General features: G+C 49.6%; 8 protein-coding genes across 8 annotated transcripts; 5 read left to right on the top strand and 3 right to left on the bottom strand.

Moving 5' to 3' along the window:
- Positions 1–153: 153 nt before the first annotated feature.
- Positions 154–653, bottom strand: BO88DRAFT_428387 (uncharacterized protein; the record flags this gene model as incomplete). The annotated part of the gene is made up of 2 exons (XM_025709082.1): positions 154–360; positions 492–653. The coding sequence occupies 2 exons, from the start codon at positions 651–653 to the stop codon at positions 154–156; spliced, it is 369 nt and encodes a 122-aa protein (XP_025559813.1).
- On the top strand, positions 487–4802 carry BO88DRAFT_371578 (uncharacterized protein). The gene is given in 8 exon segments (XM_025704213.1): positions 487–923; positions 1046–1673; positions 2116–2225; positions 3272–3360; positions 3377–3623; positions 3686–3829; positions 3881–3942; positions 4009–4802. The coding sequence occupies 8 exon segments, from the start codon at positions 807–809 to the stop codon at positions 4751–4753; spliced, it is 2142 nt and encodes a 713-aa protein (XP_025559812.1). The 5' UTR covers positions 487–806; the 3' UTR covers positions 4754–4802.
- Positions 4803–5238: 436 nt separating this feature from the next.
- On the top strand, positions 5239–8811 carry BO88DRAFT_371576 (uncharacterized protein). The gene is made up of 6 exons (XM_025704212.1): positions 5239–5843; positions 5906–6532; positions 6605–6795; positions 7258–7273; positions 7647–8047; positions 8104–8811. The coding sequence occupies exons 1-6, from the start codon at positions 5583–5585 to the stop codon at positions 8741–8743; spliced, it is 2136 nt and encodes a 711-aa protein (XP_025559811.1). The 5' UTR covers positions 5239–5582; the 3' UTR covers positions 8744–8811.
- Positions 8812–9902: 1091 nt separating this feature from the next.
- BO88DRAFT_394469 (SDR family oxidoreductase) lies at positions 9903–13086 on the top strand. Its single transcript, XM_025705158.1, has 9 exons — positions 9903–10192; positions 10244–10311; positions 10377–10382; positions 10445–10662; positions 10723–11130; positions 11223–11465; positions 11842–11939; positions 12033–12110; positions 12186–13086. Exons 1-9 carry the CDS (start codon positions 10131–10133, stop codon positions 12883–12885), a joined length of 1881 nt encoding a protein of 626 aa, XP_025559810.1. The 5' UTR covers positions 9903–10130; the 3' UTR covers positions 12886–13086.
- Positions 13087–13652: 566 nt separating this feature from the next.
- Positions 13653–15064, top strand: BO88DRAFT_394466 (putative phosphatidylserine decarboxylase). The gene is made up of 5 exons (XM_025705157.1): positions 13653–13739; positions 13787–13828; positions 13881–14016; positions 14067–14640; positions 14693–15064. Exons 1-5 carry the CDS (start codon positions 13680–13682, stop codon positions 14913–14915), a joined length of 1035 nt encoding a protein of 344 aa, XP_025559809.1. The 5' UTR covers positions 13653–13679; the 3' UTR covers positions 14916–15064.
- Positions 15065–17742: 2678 nt separating this feature from the next.
- BO88DRAFT_456762 (uncharacterized protein) lies at positions 17743–19230 on the bottom strand (the record flags this gene model as incomplete). Its single annotated transcript, XM_025710942.1, has 1 exon — positions 17743–19230. The coding sequence occupies one exon, from the start codon at positions 19228–19230 to the stop codon at positions 17743–17745; it is 1488 nt and encodes a 495-aa protein (XP_025559808.1).
- An 880-nt stretch (positions 19231–20110) lies between these two features.
- On the bottom strand, positions 20111–21171 carry BO88DRAFT_456761 (uncharacterized protein; the record flags this gene model as incomplete). The annotated part of the gene is made up of 3 exons (XM_025710941.1): positions 20111–20492; positions 20555–20854; positions 20912–21171. The coding sequence occupies 3 exons, from the start codon at positions 21169–21171 to the stop codon at positions 20111–20113; spliced, it is 942 nt and encodes a 313-aa protein (XP_025559807.1).
- A 361-nt stretch (positions 21172–21532) lies between these two features.
- Positions 21533–21885, top strand: BO88DRAFT_347302 (uncharacterized protein; the record flags this gene model as incomplete). The annotated part of the gene is made up of 2 exons (XM_025703372.1): positions 21533–21792; positions 21831–21885. Coding segments are annotated over 2 exons (315 nt in total), but the record flags the coding sequence as incomplete, so codon positions are not given.
- Positions 21886–22070: the final 185 nt, after the last annotated feature.

Raw genomic sequence — 22070 nt, 5'->3', positions numbered from 1 at the left:
CAACACAAATGGGGCTATTGCACTATCGATAGCCCATATCCCAGCCACGGTAAGGTGGGTCGGATCTGATAGTCTTGTCTTCTAAGGTACCCTTCCGTAACCCGTTATAAGGTTTATTCAAACTCGGCTATATCTCATATGCCACTCGTCTCATCACTCGGCTATCGTAGGGTCGGTAGATGGCAGCTTCCCCGTGCGTGAAGCTATCCCCATGACACGATAAGCCCTGCCGACCAGCTGATCCTCCGGCACAACCTGCCGAATCGCGTCTAGTGGCTTGGCGATCGTCAATGGTGGACGATCTTGGGAATATGATTGGTGGGGAAGGGGGATAACAGAGCCGGGCGGCGCCGCATCGAACTACCAAACCAAGTTAGCGTGTGCTGTCACGGGGTCGGTGTAGGACTTGCCTATTTGGGAACGAAGGGAGGGTGGCAGCATGAAAGGGAGGAAACCCAGATAAATATGCCCTCTCACAGTCCGTCTCTCACCTTCTTCTCATCAATCTTAACTGACAGTTCCATCAAAGACCTCATCTGGTCGGTGTTCTCGCGACTCACCCGCGCTTTCCCTTCTCGACCTGTCCGTCTATCTCGGCTCCCATCAATAGATGGCGCTCTCTCTTTATCCCCTCCGTCGTCATTCTCACGCATATACTATTGCCCTTTCGCAACCTATTCGCAGAGCCAGTAGGAATTGAATGCACTTATCAAATACGTTTTTTGAATCATACATCATAAACTCAATATCTTCCCCAATACAAGCCCAATCCAATTTCGAGAACAAAGCAAACAAACAAATCCAATATGGCCATCGAGATTCTTCCCCTCACAAAAGAGGACATTCCCTCGGCCGTAGCATGCATACAGAAAGCGTTCGCCGACGACCCGTACTTTCACTGGGTATTCAACAATAAATCCGGGGTAAGTAGCCCTCCGTTCGAGGACCTTCCAATCTCGGTTAGAGATACCAGGTACCTCAAACGATGTACAGACTGAGCTAGAGTTGTACATGTAGAATCCCGCTCCCTACTCTGCACTGTCAGTCCCAACTCTACCATATAAATAAGACTAAACAAAGTCATGAACAGTTCAACATTCACCGCAACGCTGCCTCTCTTGCTGCACACTTCCTATACGGCCTTTCCTGCAACGAGCCTATTTTCGTGGCCAAATACACCACCACCACCCCCAGAGACAAGATTCCCACCGATTCCCCCGTCGTCGGAGTCTGCTGGTGGTACAGCCCGCAACCCCCGTCCGAGCCTGTCCCCTGGTCCGTCTGGGCGCAAGACTGGATCCTCTCCTTCCGCCAGCTGTACAATAACATCCGATTCGGTGGCCGAGGTGGCCTTAACGTCCGTCGTTACTGGCTCTGGAAAGCCCGACAACAGGAGACTCACGACCGAGTTTGGACTGATCCCCGCGGCTACTACTTCTGCAATGTGATCGCGGTCGACTCCTCGATGCGAGGAATGGGGCTGGGTCGGAAACTGGTCGAGGTAGTCAGTCAACAAGCTGACCGAGAGGGCATGCCTTGCTACTTGGAAAGTTCCAAGGGGTTCCCGAACCTGATGATCTATGAGAAATTGGGGTTCGAGATGGTCAGTGAGATTGAGTGTGTGGACGGCAAGGATAAATGCAAGGTATGTGAGACTTTTCAGCTTTGGTTGGGTTTCTTATGTCGCCGTGTGGGTGGGCTAATGAGCACAGCTGTATTGTATGATCCGTCAGCCAAAGATAAAGGCGTAGATGGGATCGTAGATATATTCCTTATTATCCAAATAGCATGCAACATCCATGTCTACTACTACCATCTCTACAGTGAAAGGCGTTCAACTCCCAACTATATCGACGCTACTAGACTAGAATATCTAATGTGGGGGGTTGGAAAGGGAGAGAAGGTGGCAGACATGATTTCCATAGTTCAGACTACCAAGGATTTGAAGCGAGTGACAGATACTTTTGTCTGGCTTGAGATGGTGGAAAGTCACCTTCCATCTGCTTGGATGACTGGCTCGAAGTGAATTTACCCTGAGCCAAGTTGGTACTTAGGAGTAAGATACATCATAGGAAATCCTTCGATCGAAACGGTTTTAATATGATTCAGTTAAAGTTTATCTTATCTATATAGTGTGGCTTCCGAATCAGGTCAACTTCAATTCAGATCGCGCAATTCTAGGATGCTCTCTAATAAGCATAAACACCACCCGCAACACGATGTTTGTATGATCGCAATGGGAAATTCTTGGCGGAGGTGCTGTGAAATTTACAAGAAAATGCGGTATCCGTGGGTCATAACCCCAATGCGGTGACAGTACAAAATTGTGAAGTCATTTCAACACAAGTGGCCCTTGTGGCGCAATCGGTAGCGCGTAAGACTTGCAAGTACTCCCGAGGACCCCTTTACAGCATACACGTTACTAACTATCTCTGCAGCTAGATTGAGATCTTAAGGCTGTGGGTGACCCCCACCAGGGGCTTTCTTTTTTTTTTCTTTTTCCCCTTTCCCACCTTTTTTTTTTTTTTCATGGTACAAGTTATATGCACTGTTTGCATTCTTTATTTCCTTTCTACCTCTTTCCACCGCGGGGGTGGCCTCTCTCAGATGCTTGTTCATCTAATCCCAATCACCAACCTGGTAAATGCAAGCCGAGTCTGCCCCGAAGTAGAGCCGGATTATCCAAGAACGCAGTAGCGCGTAGAACTTGTGCATACCTCCGACTACCTCTCAGTTGCAAAGAATCAACTAAACATTAAGATAACTAACTAACAGTTAACATAAGTAATCTTATGGCTGTGAATAATACACTAGGGACTTAAGTTGCATTTCTTTATACTATGTACCTTAATGATAATTTATGAATCCCGATAAATATAATTGTCAATTCGTATAACCACGAAGCTAGTAGCTTGTAGTTCTATTTACACCGACTAGAAGAGTGGATCAATGCATGGAATTTCTGGCCGAGACATGATAGTGTTACTGGACAGAGAATGTTTTATATTGTTTCCTGTTTGGTGGTGTAATGATCCTATGGCTCGAGACCACTCCCAAGGCTATTATTAGGGCCATCTCTGATCCATCCCTAGGCGACCGGTTCCTCATTCATAAACTTAAAAGAAAGTCTTTTGTTGCTGCGGGGCTACCTTGAATCTCCACTACATCGTATCCATGCCGGAGTGACGATTCCCGTTTTCGGGAAAGATGCTTCTACGTACCAACCTGCCGTTCCTGAACAAAGAATGTGGATACAACCCAAAACGTCCAGCTTTTCTTTCTTAAGGTTTACCCATATAATCCCAAAATAGTGACGCATGATTACCAAGAAACTTCTCCAGAAGGCTCAAGAAGTGTGCAGTTTGCGAAATGCGAGATATTTCACCTTTTTCAATGTCTGCTCTTACCTTATAGACCATCTTCAACTGGCGCCAGTTCTCAGCATGATTCGGGGGAAATCCAGGTTCACGAAATACATTGTCGCTGCATTCGCCAGTTATATTATTCTCACTCTTTTATTCAGTGGTACGGGGGAGAAGTATTGGAAACAGGACTGGGTGAGGATCGCGCGGTCCACGTTGGAGGATCGGGCGCTGGAGCATATTCAAAATGAAACGCTTGGGGTTTGTTCTGCTTGATATTTCCTGATGATGCCCGTTGCGTACGTGCTAATGATTTTCGACAGTTTGAACATATTTACGCCATTGGACTGAAAGAACGAACAGATAAGCGCGATTTTCTCAACCTCGCCGCGTCGATAGCCGGGTTTCGGGTCGAATGGGTAGACGGGGTACACCCAGAGGACATGAGCGAGAAGGCCCTGCTCAATGTACGCTGCTTTGTGTCTGAGACCTATGACCCTAGTTGACACCTCTCTTAGGATAACTTATTAGCACCATCCGAGATAGGATGCTGGCGCGCTCACATGAACGCTTTGAGCAAGTCAGTATGCTCCTTCGTCAATGCGAACACCCTATCCTGATATAAGCTGACATTATCATGATATAGTATGGTCCAAAACTCCTACTCAACAGCACTTATCCTTGAAGACGACGCAGACTGGGACGTTAGCATTAGGCAACAACTCCGCGAATTTGCCCGAGGCGTACGCGCATTAACCAGAAATGCCAATACGACCAAGAGCGCTCCATACGGCACCAACTGGGACATCCTCTGGGTAGGCGGGTGCGCTTCATCTGCCGCTCCTAACGAGACGCAATTCTATGCCATTCCAAATGACCCAACTGCCCCAAGTGTCGAACACCGTGGTACATGGGGCGGCCCCCTCGACTCCTGGAAGGAGATTTACCCTGAGACGTCGACTCGTTTCATTTATCGGGCCGATATGGGCTGCTGCACCTATGGGTACGCGGTGACCAAGCGAGGCGCAGAGAGGATCTTAGCAGCCTTAGCAGTCGATCGGCTCGTGGCCGCAGTGGATAACTCCATGGCTGATATGTGTGGCGGTAAGGATGGCCGTTCGCAGATCGAGTGTTATGCGCCGTTTCCCAACATCATCGGGACGTACAAGGCGGCCGGTCTTGCGTCAAAGGATTCGGACATCCGTGAAGGCAGCGACGAGTGGCACGAGGCACAGGCCTGGAACCTCATGTACAGCACCCGACTGAATATTCATCGACTGGTGGCTGGTAGGGATACTGTTTATGCCCAGTATGATGAGGGTTTTCCTTGGTCGCGGCGCGTGTTGGATTGGAAGGAGTTCGAGTACCCGAGGGGTTATCTAGTTTCTTGAGCTTGTTGGTACATATTTGCTAGCGTGACTTATAGTAATTATATCCAAGAATGTACGGTCCCTTGTTTAACCCTTAGCTATGGCTTTTGTGTCCCCAATAGATAAGAAGAGCCTGGCCCAGATCGCTCTTGCTGCGCAGTCCATGAAACCTGACCCGTACAACAGATAGATCTCTCATCCAACCACAACAAGCCAACCAAGTGAACGGAGAACCCCCAAGCTCAGTTCCCGCAAAATTCAAAGTCTAAGCATACAAAGTCTGGTCCCTGACGGAAACAGGAACCGCCCCCCCTCTCCCCAAGGTTTACAGGAGCCGTACGAACCCACATTCCAGTGCCCGCAACCATCCCTATCTTACTTCCGTTTCCGGCTTCGATCCAGGTTCCCCGCCCCCCTGGCGCACTTCACGAGTACGAGAAGTAACTATAAAGTGTAACATCGAGGTTCCTTTCTGACCCGTTCTTTTTTCAATCATGTGCCCTTGGATACGGTAGAGCACACTCGCACAAGTCTGGGTCGTGGGGCCTCATGATGTTTCAGTGCGTTCTTCTCTCTAGCACCACAACCCCCGGGTCACTCTACACATCATGTACTAGGTAGACCTGTTGGGCATGACCTGTAGCGCCACCCAACCAAGGTAGATGTCATTGAGAGAAAGTGGAGTGGATGGTGGTAGAGTTTCTTTCCTTCCTTGAAATAGAGATCTCTGGTGCATACATAGCTTTCAGGACCCGGGGATGATATGCTGCGTTTATTGCAGAGCCTCAACCCTCTAGCAAGCAACACGATACATTGAACCGATCCAATTATACTATACTGGTTTTTCAATATGGTTGTTGCAGGAACGAACCTGAAGGAGGATGAGTGCAAGGGTCTATTGACTTCGATAAGTTGCACTCCTGCAAGCCCACCACCACCATCATCACCACCACCACCACCATCATCGGACGAGGTGAAGCTTGAGCTGGGATACTATTCATATGAGGACGAAAAAAGGCCTGGGGTGTTGTCTGAAGAGCCCGAAAAGCAGATAGGGAGTGCTAGACTTCTTGTATGGATGACAATTAATATTGTCGCGACTGTTGCCATTGTAAGTTTTTGCCATGTTAGACATGAGGATCAATAGTAATACTTACTGACACACCCGAGCAGGTCTTCACTAACAAATCCATCCTCTCCAATGCATCTTTTCGCAACTCACAAGTATCCTTCGCTGCTTACCATTTCACCATCACCGGACTCACACTATGGCTAGCATCGCGGCCATTCTGCGGCTGGTTCGAACCCAAGCACGTATCACCCTACCGAATCCTCCACCTTGTTGCGGCTATGTGCATCCAGGTCATTTTTCAGAACTTGGCTCTGGCTTATTCGTCGGTTATCTTTCACCAGCTGGCCCGGCTGCTCCTTACACCTGCTACGGCATTGTTAAATTTTGTGCTGTTCCAGTCCAGCATACCCAGATCAGCGTTCCTTCCCCTGGTCCTACTCTGCACGGGTGTTGGCATTGTCTCGTACTTTGATTCGCTACCGACCGCGAAAGGCAACGATACTACGACACCAGAGGGTATTTTCTTCGCTTTGTCGGGCGTGTGCGCTAGTGCACTGTACACGGTCTTGGTGGGCCGGTATCATAAGAAGCTGGAGATGAGTAGTATGCAGCTTCTACTCAATCAGGCCCCTGTCAGCGCGGCTGTCCTGTTGTGTGTTGTTCCGTGGATGGAGACGTTTCCGGAGGTTGCGACTGTTCCTGGGTCGTTGTGGACTTCGATACTTGCGGTAAGTTGACTTGGTTGTTTCTTTGTTTGACAAGGAATAAGGGTAGAGAAGTGGCTGATTTATGCTTCGCAGAGTGGAATATTCGCTTGTCTGGTGAACCTGTCACAGTTCTATATAATTGATGCTGCTGGGCCGGTTACAAGCACGGTGATCGGACAGCTCAAGACGTGCATCATTGTAGGGCTGGGATGGGTGCTGAGTGATCATGAGATTTTGCGGCAGAGTGTCGCAGGTATTTTGATGGCTTTGACGGGAATGAGCTTGTAAGTACCCTTGTCTTTCTCGATCCCCTGATATAACTGACGTTCTGCAGGTATATGAAGATAATTATGAGGCATCAAACATGATGATTCTGAGACCTGAAGGTGTATACTGCGCGGCGGTTGGCATTGGGTGGATTGTACTAGGATGGGAGTGGGATTGGGGTACATATGCTCGTGTTTGAGTTTATCTATTCACAGAAAATGTGGCATATAACTATACTGTTTGCAATATCTTGGACAAGCTTGGATTAAAGATTGCTTAGAAGATGAGATATAAGTGCATAACTTGAAATACAATACTATCTACAGCGTCTCATATGAACAGTATAAATTGAGCAAAAGGCTCAATCGAAGTTGTCGAAAAGAGAATATGGCTCCCGAATTCCCTACCCTTGTGCCTGTCGCTCGAGGTAAGTTTTCAATTTCTTTGAAAATCAAGGAACCATCCGGCCGGTCGATCAGTAGGCGAGAGTGGGTCGTATTCGTGTGATGAACGTTTTCGGCAATGGAGCATCAGTGGATGTGACGCTGAGGTACCTGGTCCAAGTAAGACATGTCCGCCTCGACCCCATCACTGAATACGAATATTGTTGATCCACCAATGCCCACCCTGCCATTGTACATGAGACCATGTCCATATTACCTGGCCCTGGTCCAAGATTCTATCTAGGGTGAGGCGAGAACAACTCCAGGGTGGTCTCTTCTATGACAACCCCCAAACCACATTATCGCCAGATCATTACCCAAAAATTCGGAATCTTTGCCAAATCGCCCTGATGATACTTCAATCATCTCCTCGAGGATCCTGCCTGCAATGGCTCACATCCCAATTTAACCGGCGTCGATTCCAGCTCTCGTTCGCCCTTGCCATTGTTCTTCTCCTCTCCTACCTCTTCCATCTTGATGTCCTCCCAACCAACTATGAGGCCCCCTTCAAAGACCACTATGCTCGCACCCTTTCAGCACGAGACCTCCTCGCCCGTCCGCTCTCCCAAGATCTCACCACCATCCCTAAGCTTATCCATCAGACGTGGTTCCCTGCCGGTAGCAACATGAGCGACGATGCCCAAACCTGGGTACAGACAATGCGCTCGCAGAATGCAGATTGGGAATATGTACTATGGGATGACGAGACGAACCGGATGCTCGTGGAACAGTACTTCCCTTGGTTCCTGACAGATTACAACCGTCTCCCCAAGGAGATCCATCGAGCAGATGTGGTGCGCAACCTCTACATGTACCTATTCGGAGGGTAAGTCACCACCAAGACCATAAACCTCACATTCGCCTGACAGCTGTAACCTTTAGAATGTACGCCGATGTCGACACAGAAGCTCTCCGGCCCGTGGAGCCTCTCTTCACCAGCCATTCCATCACCCTCGCCAAGCACACTCAGATCCTCTCCTCCGGGCCACGCAAGGACGACCATGACTGCACGCAGCGCGGCTTTGTCGGCCACATGGCACACAAAGAAGGACTGGATGGCCCTGCCGCCGTTCCTAATGGCTGGATGGCATCACCCCCCGGCCACCCTTTCTGGCTCCTGCCTGTGATCCACGTGATTGAGAATCCCAACGGGAATGGCGATGGATCTGTTGAGTCACTCACGGGGCCTGGAGCACTCGGTACTATGCTACACAAGTATTACGAGGACTTCAAGGATAGTCCGGTGCGGACGCATGTGTGTCGAACGGTGCGGCGGTGGTCACCTGCGTGGGACCTGTACTGTGGACCAGAGGGCAGTGAAGAAGAGGTTGGGGCAAAGGCTGATAAGATGGTGGTGTTGCCGCGACAGCAGATCTATCCGTATAGCTGGGCGGATGATAAGCACCCGGCGTGCCTGGCGGCGTGGGGCAATCCGGACTTCGATCCGGATGAGTGTAAGCGGTGGATTGATGTGGATGAGTGGCCGAGTTATTTCATTACATATTGTACGCATTCGTGGTGAGGAAGCATGGATGTAAGTAGAATTTGATGTGCTGGTTTCTGGGCAATAGACTGATTGGTATTGTGGGTTGGAGTTATAGGTTGATAGTTCTCTTGTTTAAAGATAGTTCAAGCTTTTATGGTTATGCTAATCGGAATGTATGGATCTGGGTGAAGAGAACTGCCATTGTATGGCTGGCACAAGGCATGTGTTGTGAATCTTACTAGTTGACATACGAAAACAAGAATTCTAACTTGAAATTATGCTATTTCCCCACATGGAGACTATTCACCAATGTCTCAATGTGACTAGATATACATAAAAATAAAAAGGGTGACACATCATATTTGCCGGCTCCAGAAGGATGCTCATTCCCAAAACGGAACTGTCACGTTTTCCGTGCTCTGATTGGTCAATGGGGCCAATGTCCGCAAGCGTCAGCCCTACTCGATCACTAGTACTATACTACTATACAGAATACAGTTAGAACATCTCCCGAGCTTCCGATAGGCAACTGGGTTGCCCCGTCAAGGTTGGCCAACTTTTACCAGACATTCTGCTATTTGCTCATCCAGTCTCACCCCATCCCTGTTAGTCAGACAGTCTAGCTCAACGACGTAAGAATGACCAAAGAATACTAGTCAATCAGCTCAGCTTACGGTTATTCACCATCCCCTGTCTCATATTAAAACCTTTCAGGAGATCCACCCACTCCCACCCACTCCGAATTCCCCAAGCATGCCCCTGAATCCGGTGTTAACGTGAACCAACAGTTGGATTGCTACCCGGTCCCTGATCCACCAGCCCCATCCGAGGGTCCTTAGACTCACATGGTAGCGAAAGGAACGCGCGCGCGACAACCTAGGCTAGTCTCTCGTAAGTAGCCGCCAGTGGACCTGCTACAAAAAACGCCCCCAAAACACTGGAGACCAATCATAACCCCATCATTTGGACCCCTGCTACAACCTGACCAATGAAAGCAGCTTTTAAATGGCCGCCTACGAACCAGCTGAAGCTTGACTGATGCAGCTGTGCAGTTGCAATGAATGAATCATGCAGAGTAGGGTTACACCCAAGCCTCCCTCCCACGGATGAGTCCCCGTCAAAACCCGCAAACGTCCCAGAGTCACACTCTCTCCTTCGTTTAGCCCCAGACCCTGATTTTCTCGGTCCAGAGTTTCCCGGCGTTGCAGTGGTTGCCAGTGCCATGGAAATAGACCTAGCACCTAGCAGATGGAAGTAGCGCTATCCACCATTACTAGTACTAGATATATCCAGGTTTGACCGTGAGATGGTTCTTTTGGAGGAGTGAAACGCCCCCAATGGCCACCACGCGCTTTTTCGGAGACACTGTTTACTAGTATCACTTTGTGTCAACTGGAAGGCCCGTTAAGAGTCCCTCCTAATAATGACGATCCTGGATATTCCGCCCAAGGAGGCTTCAGTATGGCCTGTTACTCTGGGCATTCTGTATGTAGTCACCAGTCAGCCAATATCACCAGCGTTAACCATTGGATGTAGGTCGTGGGTGTTTTGGTCGAATTTGACCATCTTATTCAATAAATGGGTGATTGAGTCCACTGAATTCAGTATGTGAACTACTCCATTTTATTGTACTCACTACGGACATGAACATCCCACTAACATATTCCAGGATACCGTGAGTTTGTCTGTATGATGTGAGGGGGTGTATCAACACAGTCTAACCAAAACCCAACCCAGCAATCATCCTAACAACATGGCATCTCGTCTTCGCAACCCTAGCTACTCAACTTCTCGCCCGAACCACCACCATGCTCGACGGTCGCAAGAGAATGCGCATGGACGGCCGAACCTACGTCCGCATGATCATCCCCATCGGCATTCTTTACAGCGGTAGTCTTGTCTGCAGCAACATCGTCTACCTCTACCTGAATGTTTCCTTTATTCAAATGCTCAAAGTACGCTTTCTCTCCATATACCCCACTTATAATATCTCGGTACTAAGGAACCAAAAACAGGCCTGTGGCCCAATAGTAACCCTCCTCACCAGCTGGGCCTGGCACGTCAAAACCCCCTCGCTCGAATCCTTCCTCAACATCCTCCTCATCGCCTTCAGTGTCGCCCTCGCTGTCGCCGGCGAAGTCCAATTCTCTTGGCTCGGCGTCATCTACCAACTCGCCAGTCTTGTTTTCGACGCCAACCGTCTTGTCATGATCCAGATCCTACTGTCAGACGAGGGCCAGAAAATGGATCCCTTAGTGACTCTGTACTACTCTGCCCCGGTGTGCGCTTTCACGAACTTTATGATCGCGTTTTATACTGAGCTGCGCGGGTTCAGTTGGAGTGTGGTTGGGGAGACTGGGTTCGGGGTGTTGTTAGCGAATGCCGCGGTGGGGTTCATGTTAAATGTGTCGATTTTTGTTTTGGTACGTATATCCCTTTTCTTTTTTTTTTTTTGCTTTGGCTGGTGATGAGGTGGTGATTATGTCTGGGTACTAATGAATCCGGGTATGTCTAGATTGGGAAGACATCTGGTTTAACTATGACGCTGGTTAGTGTGCCGAAGAACATCCTGTTGATTGTTTGTTCTGTGGTGATTTGGGGCACGCAGATCACTTCGCTTCAGATGGTGGGATATGCGATTGCGCTGTTGGGGTTGTTGTATTATTCTCTGGGGTGGGCGACTATTAGAGGGGCATATGACGCTGGGTATGTCAGGCTGGTTGGGAGACAAGTAGAGAGGGTGGAGAAAGAGGAGGATGTATAGAGTGGAGGATATGCAGTTCTTTGATGGCTTTTGTTTTGGTGTTGTTGATTGAGGGTTCGAGGTCGGCGTTTAGAGAGATATGTAATATAGGATAAAACCATACTACTTGAGTATTTCGAGTTCCCTGAGGTTATAAGACTAAATTAGCTTTAGGTGACTACATTGTTGGCTAAAAAGCAGCGAAAATCTATGAAGATCGGTATGGAAACCTTGACTGGACTATACAGCAACTCGCAGAAAGAATGCTATCATACAGCACACTACGACAATCACCTCAATACCCTATAGGTGCTTCAAGTATACGCATCATGAAGACACCAAGTAGGGTTATCCATTGCGATCCGATTAGCGTAGTGCTAACATACAGTAGCTCGGCGCTGCACCGTCGGAACGAAGCCCGGGGAGTGGATCCAGGATGTCGCGGGGTTGGGACCGGAATTGCACCGACCAGCGGGGAAGACTTTACGAGTAAGCAGTTCTACTATGGAGTATATCTACCATCCTTTCCCAGCAAAAATCCACTAGTGACACTTCAATAGTCGCATCTCTCTAACCCTTAAGTCTCGTTAACAAACTCACCATGGACCAGCTAAATGACATTAGTGGCCGATTGGCCCTTATCACCGGCGCCTCAGGAGGGTAAACTCTCTTCCACCCCCATCCATACCACACTTGAAGTCAAAAAAATCCATTATTAACAAACAGATATTATAGAATCGGCGCCGCCTGTGCCCGCCAACTAGCCGCTAAAGCCGTGCACCTAGCCCTCACCTACTCATCCAACCCGACATCCATAACCACCCTCCAGAAAGAGCTCCAAAACGAACACCCCGCCCTGGTCATCACTATCCACCAAGTTGACGTCTCCTCACCCACCCAGATCACCACCCTTTTCACCGAGATCCAATCCCAACACAACAACCGCACCCCGGACATCCTCATCTCCAACGCTGGGTACGGGAAACGCGTCCCGCAAGTATGGGACATCACGACGGAGGAATTCGATTACACTCTGACCGTGAACCTACGGGCCTCGTTCCTGCTCGTCAAGGGGGTAGTCGAACACATGAAGACGCAGCGCTGGGGGCGGATCATCTTCATGTCGTCGATTGCGGGGTATGGGGGTGGCATTAATGGGTGTCATTATGCGGCATCGAAGGCAGGATTGACGGGAATGATGAAGAATTTGGCAACAAGGTTAGCGGAGTATAATATTAGCGTTAATGATGTTGCGCCGGCGATGATTGGGGATACGGGGATGATCCCTAACGCTGAGTCCATTCCGGAGGTGGCAAGCACGATTCCCCTGGGGAGGTTGGGGTTGCCGGAGGAGGTGGCTAATGTTGTCACTATGTTAGTGAAGACGGGGTATATGACGGGGCAGAGTTTGTTGTTGGCGGGAGGGTTGAAATGATGGCCTTCTTCGGTCAATATAGATGTATGGATTCAATATAGATGTATGAATTCATTTCAAACTCATCTGTATGTTCTTTGACTTGATCGCGCCCGCTATGTAAATTTGTATGGAAGGGTGTGGGCTGTTTCTCTGAGGATTGTGAGCACGAGCACTATCGTTTCTTTCTGGTCGCTAGCTTATCTATGGTTAGGTTATCGCATGAGCAAAGGGACAGTATATCTAGAGAATTTACCTTTCCACAACCAATGAATGAGTAACATAAGTAAACACACGCGAGCATGATGATGAAAGCACGCACTACTTAGCTAAGGACCCATAGAACACAACCAGTCAGAGAGCAACAATAGCTCATCACAGCACGAGAAAGTACACTTGACAAAAACACTGACAGATGTCAGTCATTACTATTAGATTGTTAGATGCGCCCTTCATTCCTACACTGTATCGTTAGATCAGCATACGGAAGGTCTGCTCAATTTCACTTCATTCCAATGTTGCAAGGAGGCAGTTTTAATCCTATGCTACATCGTCTATTTCTATGACAGCGTGAGTACCGGAACAATAACCAGTTATTATCTACTGCCTCTTACCTTCCAGGCGAGAGGGGAGGTTGTGATCCTGGAGGGAGATGAGTATGTGTGGATGGGTAGTATATAGTATACTGCCATCGGGAAGCCGTCATGCTGACATCATTGCCGTTGCATCGCGACGATTTCGATCACAATTCTATCGCGAAGAAAAAGAAAATGGCTACAAACTCACAAGATTCAACAACTTGAACAGCAGCCAGAATGTTCGTTATTACATTTTTGCACTGGATAGCAGACTATCTGCTGTCTTTGGTTAAGATGGTAAGCCTTATCCCATGTCGCATACCACAGCAATTAACGGGTCTTAGGTCCAAAATAGAGAGGTTGGATGGATCACCATAGAGCGCAAGGTAACTTCCTCGCTAATTGCTCTAATACATGCGCCGTACTTACAGGAGACAGACCGGTAAACACATGCGGGAACAGCAGCCGCTATGGAAGAAGCTTAAGCTGCTTCTCTTATTCAACCCGTTAACAGAATGGCTGGACACCACCCACCTGATGCGATTATACCTGCATCATACTGCTATTGAAGAAGGTAGCATCTTTGCTTCCCCTTCTTCTGTTTCTCTTTTTCTCGAGACCCAGCGTTGACCCCAGCAGGCAAACAAGAAGCCACCCCTGCATCTCGGAAACGCATCAAGGCCTTTGTTGACTTCTACCACATCAACATGAACGACTTCACCCCTTCCGACATAACAGCCTATGCAACTTTCGAGGACTTCTTCGTACGTGCCCACAAGCCCGGCTCGCGCCCCATCTACCGTAAAGACGATCCCACGGCCGCAGTGATAGTTGCCGACTCGCGCGTCGTTGCCTACGAAGCCGTAGCCGAGAGCAAGAAGATCTGGATCAAGGGGAATGATTTCTCCATCACAAACCTGGTAATGGACAAGCAATTAGGGCCGAAGTTCGCGGATGGCCCGGTCGCGAGTTTTCGGTTGTCGCCGCAGGATTATCATCGGTATCATAGTCCAGTTTCGGGGACCATTAAGCAGTTTCGCAGCATGCCGGGGGACTATTATGAGGTAGATCCGATAGCGTTGCAGAGTCAGGTGGACATCTTGACGAGGAATGCGAGGGATTATGTGGTTATTGAAACGAAGGAGTTTGGGGAAGTGCTTTTTGTGGCTATTGGGGCATCGCAGGTGGGAACTGTTAGGTATGCACTTGATGAGCGTGGGTGCCAGTTGAAGAGTGCTAATGGTTAATAGAATTCATCCGCAGTATCAACAACCGGGGACTCAGATACACAAGGGTGATGAGCTCGGGATCTTCCAGTTTGGAGGGTCGTCCATTATTGTGGCATTCCAGAAGGGTCGTATACAGTTCGATGAGGACATCCTGAAAGCGAGTAAGAACGCCATTGCGGTTGATGTTGAAGTGGGGATGAGTCTGGGTCAGGCGGTGGGTGAGAAGGTACATGACGAGCTATAGTATCAGTGAGTAGCTAGTGGGTGCCATGCTGGAAGCAGGACAATATTAGTGTTGGGCTTGTACCCTTTATTAGTCAAGAGTAATTCGGTAGGCGGACCTGGGGGTGGGACCCATAGTGGACGTAAACTAATACCCATGATAAGATATATATCAAATGATGAGTACTACTAAGTAGGTGAGAATGACGATCTTGGATTGTAATTTTGGCTTTAGGTTCATCTACAATTAGTCTTTCACAGGCACCCGTCTCCGCAGTAGATGAACAGCGTTCGTCAACAACCCATCATGAAGGAAGCGGGTGCCACCGACAAACTAGGCGTCGAATACCTAACTTTGTTAGGCATGACGACAAGAAGAAAGGGAAAAACAGCTCATGTGAGCTACTACGTAGTTGGATGATCCACTCAGCTATGTTGGTTGATCATCTACTACTTTGGTTATGTGGGGCCAGTGACTATCACGTGACAGCCCAATACCCACTTTCTCCAGCTCCAGTCGGTGGCCACCTCAACTACTGCCTATCTATCTACAGAATGGCGCCGGTTATCTAAAGCGACCCTGTTCCCATCATTAGTATCTCTCAGCATCATCCCTGCATCTTTGTCCATCACTGTATCGCCATGAAAGGCCTTCGAGGGCAAAATAAAAAGCCTTCTTGGGGGAACACAAGACTATCCGACCTGCTATGGTCGGTGACACTACTTCCAGGCCTGATCTCCGCTTATCAGCCCGTATACCTCGGATCCCGACCACCGTCGCCCTTCCTCCCTCCTCAGATCCCGCTGGGTGACTCGCCCCCCCTCTCAGACACCCACGAGTTCACGCTTCGCCATATATTTCACCGAGGAACTTATCAAGATCCCGATCTCCACCGCAGGCTTGATATCACGCCAGACACTCGTCTTCGGGCCATCTCAGACGAAGGAGTCGAAACCGATGTCGTCACACCGAACACTCCGCTGGTTGCTTCGTCACAACCGCTCACAATCGAAAGACTTGCAGACCGACGCCTGTCGGTCATTGAAGAACACTTAGTGACTGCACGATCCTCTGGCTCGGCAGTTGCGTTGTCGCCGTCCGATTGGGTGATGGATACACTGCCTGGCCCGAATGTCACAGAGAAGAAGACGGTCGTTGCTTTAGCGATGATGACGGCGAATGACTACATCGAGGTACCAGGAACCGGGGACTGGCAGGATATCCACGGTCGGTTCAACCACTCTGGAAGTTTCGGGTGGCAAGGAGACGGACTCCGAGGTCACGTATATGCCGATAAGACCAATAGCACGGTGGTCATCTCCCTTAAGGGGACTTCACCAGCTTTGTTCGACGGCGAGGGCACTACTACAAATGATAAAATCAATGACAATCTATTCTTCAGCTGCTGCTGTGGTCAGGGTGGTTCTTACCTCTGGCGGCAAGTCTGCGATTGCCAGACAACTCTGTACAATGCGAACCTGACTTGCATCGTTGAGGCGATGCTAGATGAGAACCGATATTATCGCGCCTCAATCGATCTTTACTCCAACATCACCGAGATGTATCCAAATGCCAACGTTTGGCTGACGGGCCATTCTTTGGGTGGTGCGGTGTCCAGCTTGCTAGGCTTGACATTTGGGGTACCAGTTGTTACCTTTGAAGCTGTTCCGGAAGCACTCCCAGCAGCTCGTTTGGGTCTTCCCAGTCCGCCAGGACATGATTCACGTTACCCTCAGTCACGTAGGAACACTGGATCATATCATTTCGGACATACGGCAGACCCGGTTTACATGGGAACTTGCAATGGAGTTAGCTCAGTTTGTACCTGGGGTGGCTATGCCATGGAATCCGCATGCCATACTGGTCAGATGTGTGTCTATGACACTGTTGAAGACAAGGGCTGGCGTGTTGGTCTCAGCAAACATCGCATCAACTACGTCATTGCCAATGTTCTTGCTGGCTACGATGATGTGCCTCCCTGTGCGCCTGAAGAGGAGTGCTATGATTGTGAACTCTGGAAGTTTTTCCGCAGTAACGGCTCTGAAATCACTACTACCACCTCGGCCACCTCTACATCCACGTCTACTACGACTAGCAGAACATCTACCTGCAAGACTCCCGGATGGTGGGGCTGCTTGGATCCAACCACAACTGGCGAGATAACATCGACCTCCACCTCCACCTCCACCTGCAAGACGCCTGGCTGGTTCGGCTGCAAAGATCCAACAACCACCTCGGATATTACATCTGCACCAACAATCACCACAACTGAACCTCCCATGACCTCGACCACGACCTGCAAGACCCCCGGCTGGTTCGGCTGCAAGGATGAAACAACAACTCCAGTTATTATTGCACCTGCAGCAACCCTCACCATAACTGAGCCACCCGTGACCTCGACTCCTACCGGCAAGCACTCGGGCAGGTTCTGAACACCCTCAGAGCGAAGCATTGATTCGACTCACCTTTTCGAACTTGCTTCCTCTGCCTTCACAGCCGCCCGAAGAGACGAGCTGGATGGCGGGAAGGAAGCCTCTTCATCGGCTTGAGGCATAAGCACCGATCATGCCGGCAAGCATAACAATGAACAGCTACCGTGTCGAGCAACACCCGAATAAATTTTCACGCCGGCACTGGCCCCACGAGACGCCTTACCAGACATCCTCCACACCTGGTTTGACACCGAGGAATCCTTCTGAGCCGGGAAGTTGAACCCCCTTTACACTCTTGCCAGTTTCGCGTGGCAACGCGCTTCATGTGACATAACGCATCTTGGTACGACTATCAGCATTGCTAGACAAGCGTGATTTTGGCGTTTTGAGTTTTCTTTGATTCCCTTTCTTTTTGGCTATTTTTCAGTGGTCCATTTGGCATCGCTGTCATACCATTTTACATTGAGTACTCGCCGTGGCACAGAGAAGCTGGCAAACGGATTGTCCCAATTCATGGCAAGATCATCAGCGGTGAATTTGGGGGCCCATAGACGAGGCGAATCTATCAGCTTGTAAAAAGAATTTGCAACTTCTAGCTGACCGGCCTCTCGGTAAGCGAAAGCAAGGAACATAGCAGACAAGTCGCTGCCCATGTTCAATCCCAGCTCCCACCACTCGAGAGCAAGATTGTTGTAGTATTCGTGGGGTGCCAGACCACGGACAATGCTGGAGTAGAGAGTTTCCAATCTACCCTTTTTGAGTACCTCGCTAGAGTCTTCTTCCGACCGCGGAACAAACGCCTTCTCTCCCCGACGGGGGAACAGTCCTCTCGCAGTAAGGTAGTAGAAATGGGCCAAAGAGGCGCAAGCACTGGGCACACCGGCCATTGCAGCCTGATGCATGTACTGCTCGTACTTCTCATAATCACCAGCCTCAAACATGGCGGAAGCATAACTCGACAAGTAGTTGGGCTCTTGGTAATCCACTCCTGCCAGACGGGCCAGCTCATCTCTGCTAACGCCCCAATTCACTCCCTTCTTCTTCAGCCCCTCTTGTAGTTGAATATACGTCGGCCACACCTGGGGAATGTTGTAGAACGAAAGAGGCGTCTCCAGGCCCTCCACTCGTGTTGAAGGATAGATGGTCGACATGAGCTCATCCATCAGCGGCACCGCACTTTCATGTTCCCCGCGAGCAATTAGCGTTCTCACATAAACATGCATAGCACGAGGATCACGTTCTTGCAACGCCCATTGTTCAACTTTATCCAGGAATTGAGTGCGTAGGGGGTAATTCGGATGCGCATCGTCGAGGTTCCGTTGAGCGAGCATAAGAGCAGGGGACCTCGCGCCTGCGAGAGCACAAGCACTATGGAGCCAAACTTCCAAGGCACGATTATCGGGACTCAGTAGGCACCTCGAAACGTTCCAGATGACCTCGACATTGGTGGAAATTGCGCGAATCGCACGTGCGGATGGAGGCTGGGAATAGGCGGTCCGCAGTAGGGATTGTGCGATTTGTTTGTATTTGTCGAGACTCAGCTTCGCGCGACCGTAACTTCCCTCATAGCTGTGGGTTTCCTTCCACCGGTCATAGTGTTCCTCCACGGTCTTTTCCAGCCTCTGTAGCATTTTCTCGACATCGCCTTGGACAGCGTGGGCGAATACGCCGTCAATTGTGAAGACGGCCTGTCTCCGAGTGGATTGAGCCTTCCGCGCGATGGGAGATCGTGGCGCTGCATTGAGGGGCGTCGTCGTATGGAAAGATTTGGCTTCATAGCGCGAGGGTCGGCGATGGCGGGTAGAATGGCTCAGGGGAGGGGAAGTGCGCGTCAGGGAGATGGCTTCCGGGTGCAATTGCAGGCGACATTGTCGCAAGACAGAGGAGGTCCGGGTAAGGGACATTATGAGGATGTTAATCAGCCGCAAATGAGATTTCGAGAGGTCACTTGCGTGAGATCCCGACCAGTCTTGATAGGATAGCAGTAAGTTGGTCCGGTTGCGGTCACGTGTTACACGGGCCATTATGCACGGTCATGTGATAATCTAGTAATCGAAATATTCATGATTAACTATTTATGATCTTTTGTTTACATATTCTTCATGGCATGAACTCGTACTATCGTCTCATGGATCTGTCTTCTCTCCAATATAGTTTACTGTGTTCTGTTTGCATGTGCTGCGGAAAGTGTTCAGTTCAATAGTATACACAGCGTCTCTTTCTGCTCAATGAAGTTGCCGCGATATGATATAATACCAGGGTTGGCAGCTATCGGGGAAAATGTAAAAGTGTGAGACAGTGATACAGCCCTGATATAGGCTGCTACTACATTATTTAAAGCTCTTGATTATGAGTCAGTGATTCAACAACAACATATACTATTGGTGCTATACTCAGATATTCTTTTACCGTGATAAGAGGGAATGAGAGAATGTTGGGGAGGGAAGTGCGATAACACTAGACGAGCTACAGACAGGCGAACAAGTCAAACAAACAACATTATGTGGTCCTTGATAAGTGCCTCGTTATCGCATCTGACAGTATAACCGATAAACTCCGCGTGATCCAGCGCGCAAAATGGTATAGAAATCAGAACTTCGGGGTGTAAACGTAGGGACGGATGTTAGAGTCGAAGTAAGCGTGGGTTCGATCTTAAGCCATCAATGATGAGCGGGTAACGGAGCTAGAGCACTGTATCCCATTACATGCTTAGCGATTGCCTCGAAGAGCCTCCCTAGCCTTAGGTAGCTCTCCAGGGTTTGGTAGACTAGTCTGCAACCCCACTTAGTTGTCAGTCGCCTTGTTGGTCTGCACGAAAGATGTCTGGGACTGGGCTTGATGTCCGGAAAGTGTCTCCGCCGACACTTGGTGCATTGAGCGGCGAGGGTTCGGTGAACTGAAGTGTTGACGAAGTGGGAGATCCGCCGACGATGCATCAGTGCTTCTAGTGATAGTCTTATGGAACGGTGCCTTGCCAGGCATGCCCGTCGGCATTTGCCCGGCTTGCCTCGGTACGGTCATAGGAATACCAGGCGACTTGAGCACGTAGTCTTCAAACTCTTTCATAGTCCTTCGCTCTTCGCGCTGCTCTTCCCGTTCTTGACGCTCTTCTTTCGTTATGACGCAGTTCTGCAAGCTGATGCCGAGCACGACAACGTAGTATAGGCTGTTAAGCAAATTAGCTGGTCGTTCCCAAAAAAGAGTATCAGAGGATAAGGGCGTCTTTACATGAGAATTATCGAAAATGCGAATAGTGCCTTGGCTTGCATACAGTAGTGAACGTCTGTTTTGACGGCAGCCACTGAGCATTTCTTCGTGATGTACCATGGTGCGCCCGGTTGAGGATGCTCGGGGTCAGACATATCGGGACCGGCCTGATAACGAACGGAATAGATATACACGGCGATCAAGCCAGCGTGGACAAAGGCCGACAAGGGCGGAGTAAGCATGTGAAGGATGTGGACCGGAATCTTTGTAATCCACACGAAGACACTGAGGATTCCCAGGACAAGGTTGTACTCGGTGATGCTGTTTCAGTGTCAGTCATGACATATGGGGGTTCTGGACCAGAAGGCTTTCACATACAATGAACTCCAAACAATGGGGGTCTTGAAGGACCGATGGTTGGCCGCGGCGTAGAGCCTTTCATTTGGCGAACTGTTGAACCCGTTGTCTGCGCCATCCTGCCAGAGCTTCGTTCGGTAGAGGTCATGAGAGGCGATACCCGTAAGCGTGAGGATGATGACCGTAAGAGGCAGTTCGATGGTCATCAATATATACATCAAATTGTGATTACGCCATTTTGTTGGGAAGAGATCACGAAGCGGCGGCATGCGCATGCGCATCATGACTGATTGTGTTGATATATTCGAAGTCGTCAAAGGCAGCTAGGAAAATGAACCACAAAGAAAAATATCACTATAAAAGTGTACTCGCTCTGATGGAGTGCCTGGGCTCGTGTTTCACCTGTGACAGATGTCCAGGTCGGTTGTGGCTGTACGTTCAGCTCACTGGCATCGAACACCAAGTGCTAACACACAGATGAGAGCAAGGAGACAAAAATGGCTACCAGAGAGAGGAGCTTCGGATGATCAGCCGGGGCGATGGCGAGGATAAGAAGTCTGGCACCCCAGAAGCGCCGGCGTCCATCCTCTTGTGGTGCATGGTCCAGATGAGGAGAACAGCGCTATCACAGCAATGCAATGACAAGCCAGAAAAGCGGGAAATGCAGTTGATGTTTCCCACGGGTTGCATCTGGCCAATGCTTGCGGTCTAGGAAGCGCCAGCATCGGCGCCAGGCCGTGGTGCATCACCAATGAGGCGGCAGAAGTAGCCGTTTGGCTGACAGCCGTCACACGCCTAGCGTGTGATGGGGAAGGTGATCTGCATGCTCCCAGCAACCCTCTACGCACCGAGAAGACTAAGAGAAGGATTTGCCCTCCGGTTGGTGAAAGCAACGCACGAGAGTATCAGCTCTGATAGCTAGATGACTACTGCATATTAGATGGCTCAATACCTCCGTGCTAGAGGCAAGAAGTGTCAAGGCAGGGGGACGATGACTGAGGTGGTGTAAGGTCATGTGACCAATGCTATTCATTTTCATTGGAAGGGATGCTCGGGGCTGTCCAATCAGAGTGCGAAGCGCCCAGGTGGAGCAAACTGGCAGACTTGTACGGAGTACTAAGTAAGTAGAGGTTGTAGTTTACTAGTTCCTACTGTTGTGACTGCACCTGCATAAGAGAAC

This window comes from Aspergillus vadensis (assembly GCF_003184925.1).
Source record: "Aspergillus vadensis CBS 113365 unplaced genomic scaffold BO88scaffold_23, whole genome shotgun sequence".
NCBI lineage: Eukaryota > Fungi > Ascomycota > Eurotiomycetes > Eurotiales > Aspergillaceae > Aspergillus > Aspergillus vadensis.
Note: the sequence above shows the minus strand (reverse complement) of the source record. Positions and strands in the feature narration are given on the sequence as shown.

What these genes read in the sequence shown, in the direction of transcription:
- BO88DRAFT_394469 (XM_025705158.1), top strand. Translation starts at nt 10,131, where the DNA reads ATGACGATCCTGGATATTCCGCCCAAGGAGGCTTCAGTATGGCCTGTT. An exon ending in ATGTGTCGATTTTTGTTTTG is followed by an intron (nt 11,131 to 11,222) that starts GTACGTATATCC and finishes GGGTATGTCTAG; the next exon opens with ATTGGGAAGACATCTGGTTT. An exon ending in CAGCGGGGAAGACTTTACGA is followed by an intron (nt 11,940 to 12,032) that starts GTAAGCAGTTCT and finishes CTAACCCTTAAG; the next exon opens with TCTCGTTAACAAACTCACCA.
- BO88DRAFT_394466 (XM_025705157.1), top strand. Translation starts at nt 13,680, where the DNA reads ATGTTCGTTATTACATTTTTGCACTGGATAGCAGACTATCTGCTGTCT. An exon ending in TGCTGTCTTTGGTTAAGATG is followed by an intron (nt 13,740 to 13,786) that starts GTAAGCCTTATC and finishes AACGGGTCTTAG; the next exon opens with GTCCAAAATAGAGAGGTTGG. An exon ending in GGATCACCATAGAGCGCAAG is followed by an intron (nt 13,829 to 13,880) that starts GTAACTTCCTCG and finishes TACAGGAGACAG; the next exon opens with ACCGGTAAACACATGCGGGA.
- BO88DRAFT_371578 (XM_025704213.1), top strand. Translation starts at nt 807, where the DNA reads ATGGCCATCGAGATTCTTCCCCTCACAAAAGAGGACATTCCCTCGGCC. An exon ending in GACTTTTCAGCTTTGGTTGG is followed by an intron (nt 1,674 to 2,115) that starts GTTTCTTATGTC and finishes ATTCAGTTAAAG; the next exon opens with TTTATCTTATCTATATAGTG. An exon ending in GCGAGAAGGCCCTGCTCAAT is followed by an intron (nt 3,830 to 3,880) that starts GTACGCTGCTTT and finishes CACCTCTCTTAG; the next exon opens with GATAACTTATTAGCACCATC.
- BO88DRAFT_371576 (XM_025704212.1), top strand. Translation starts at nt 5,583, where the DNA reads ATGGTTGTTGCAGGAACGAACCTGAAGGAGGATGAGTGCAAGGGTCTA. An exon ending in TTGTCGCGACTGTTGCCATT is followed by an intron (nt 5,844 to 5,905) that starts GTAAGTTTTTGC and finishes ACACCCGAGCAG; the next exon opens with GTCTTCACTAACAAATCCAT. An exon ending in TGTGGACTTCGATACTTGCG is followed by an intron (nt 6,533 to 6,604) that starts GTAAGTTGACTT and finishes TATGCTTCGCAG; the next exon opens with AGTGGAATATTCGCTTGTCT.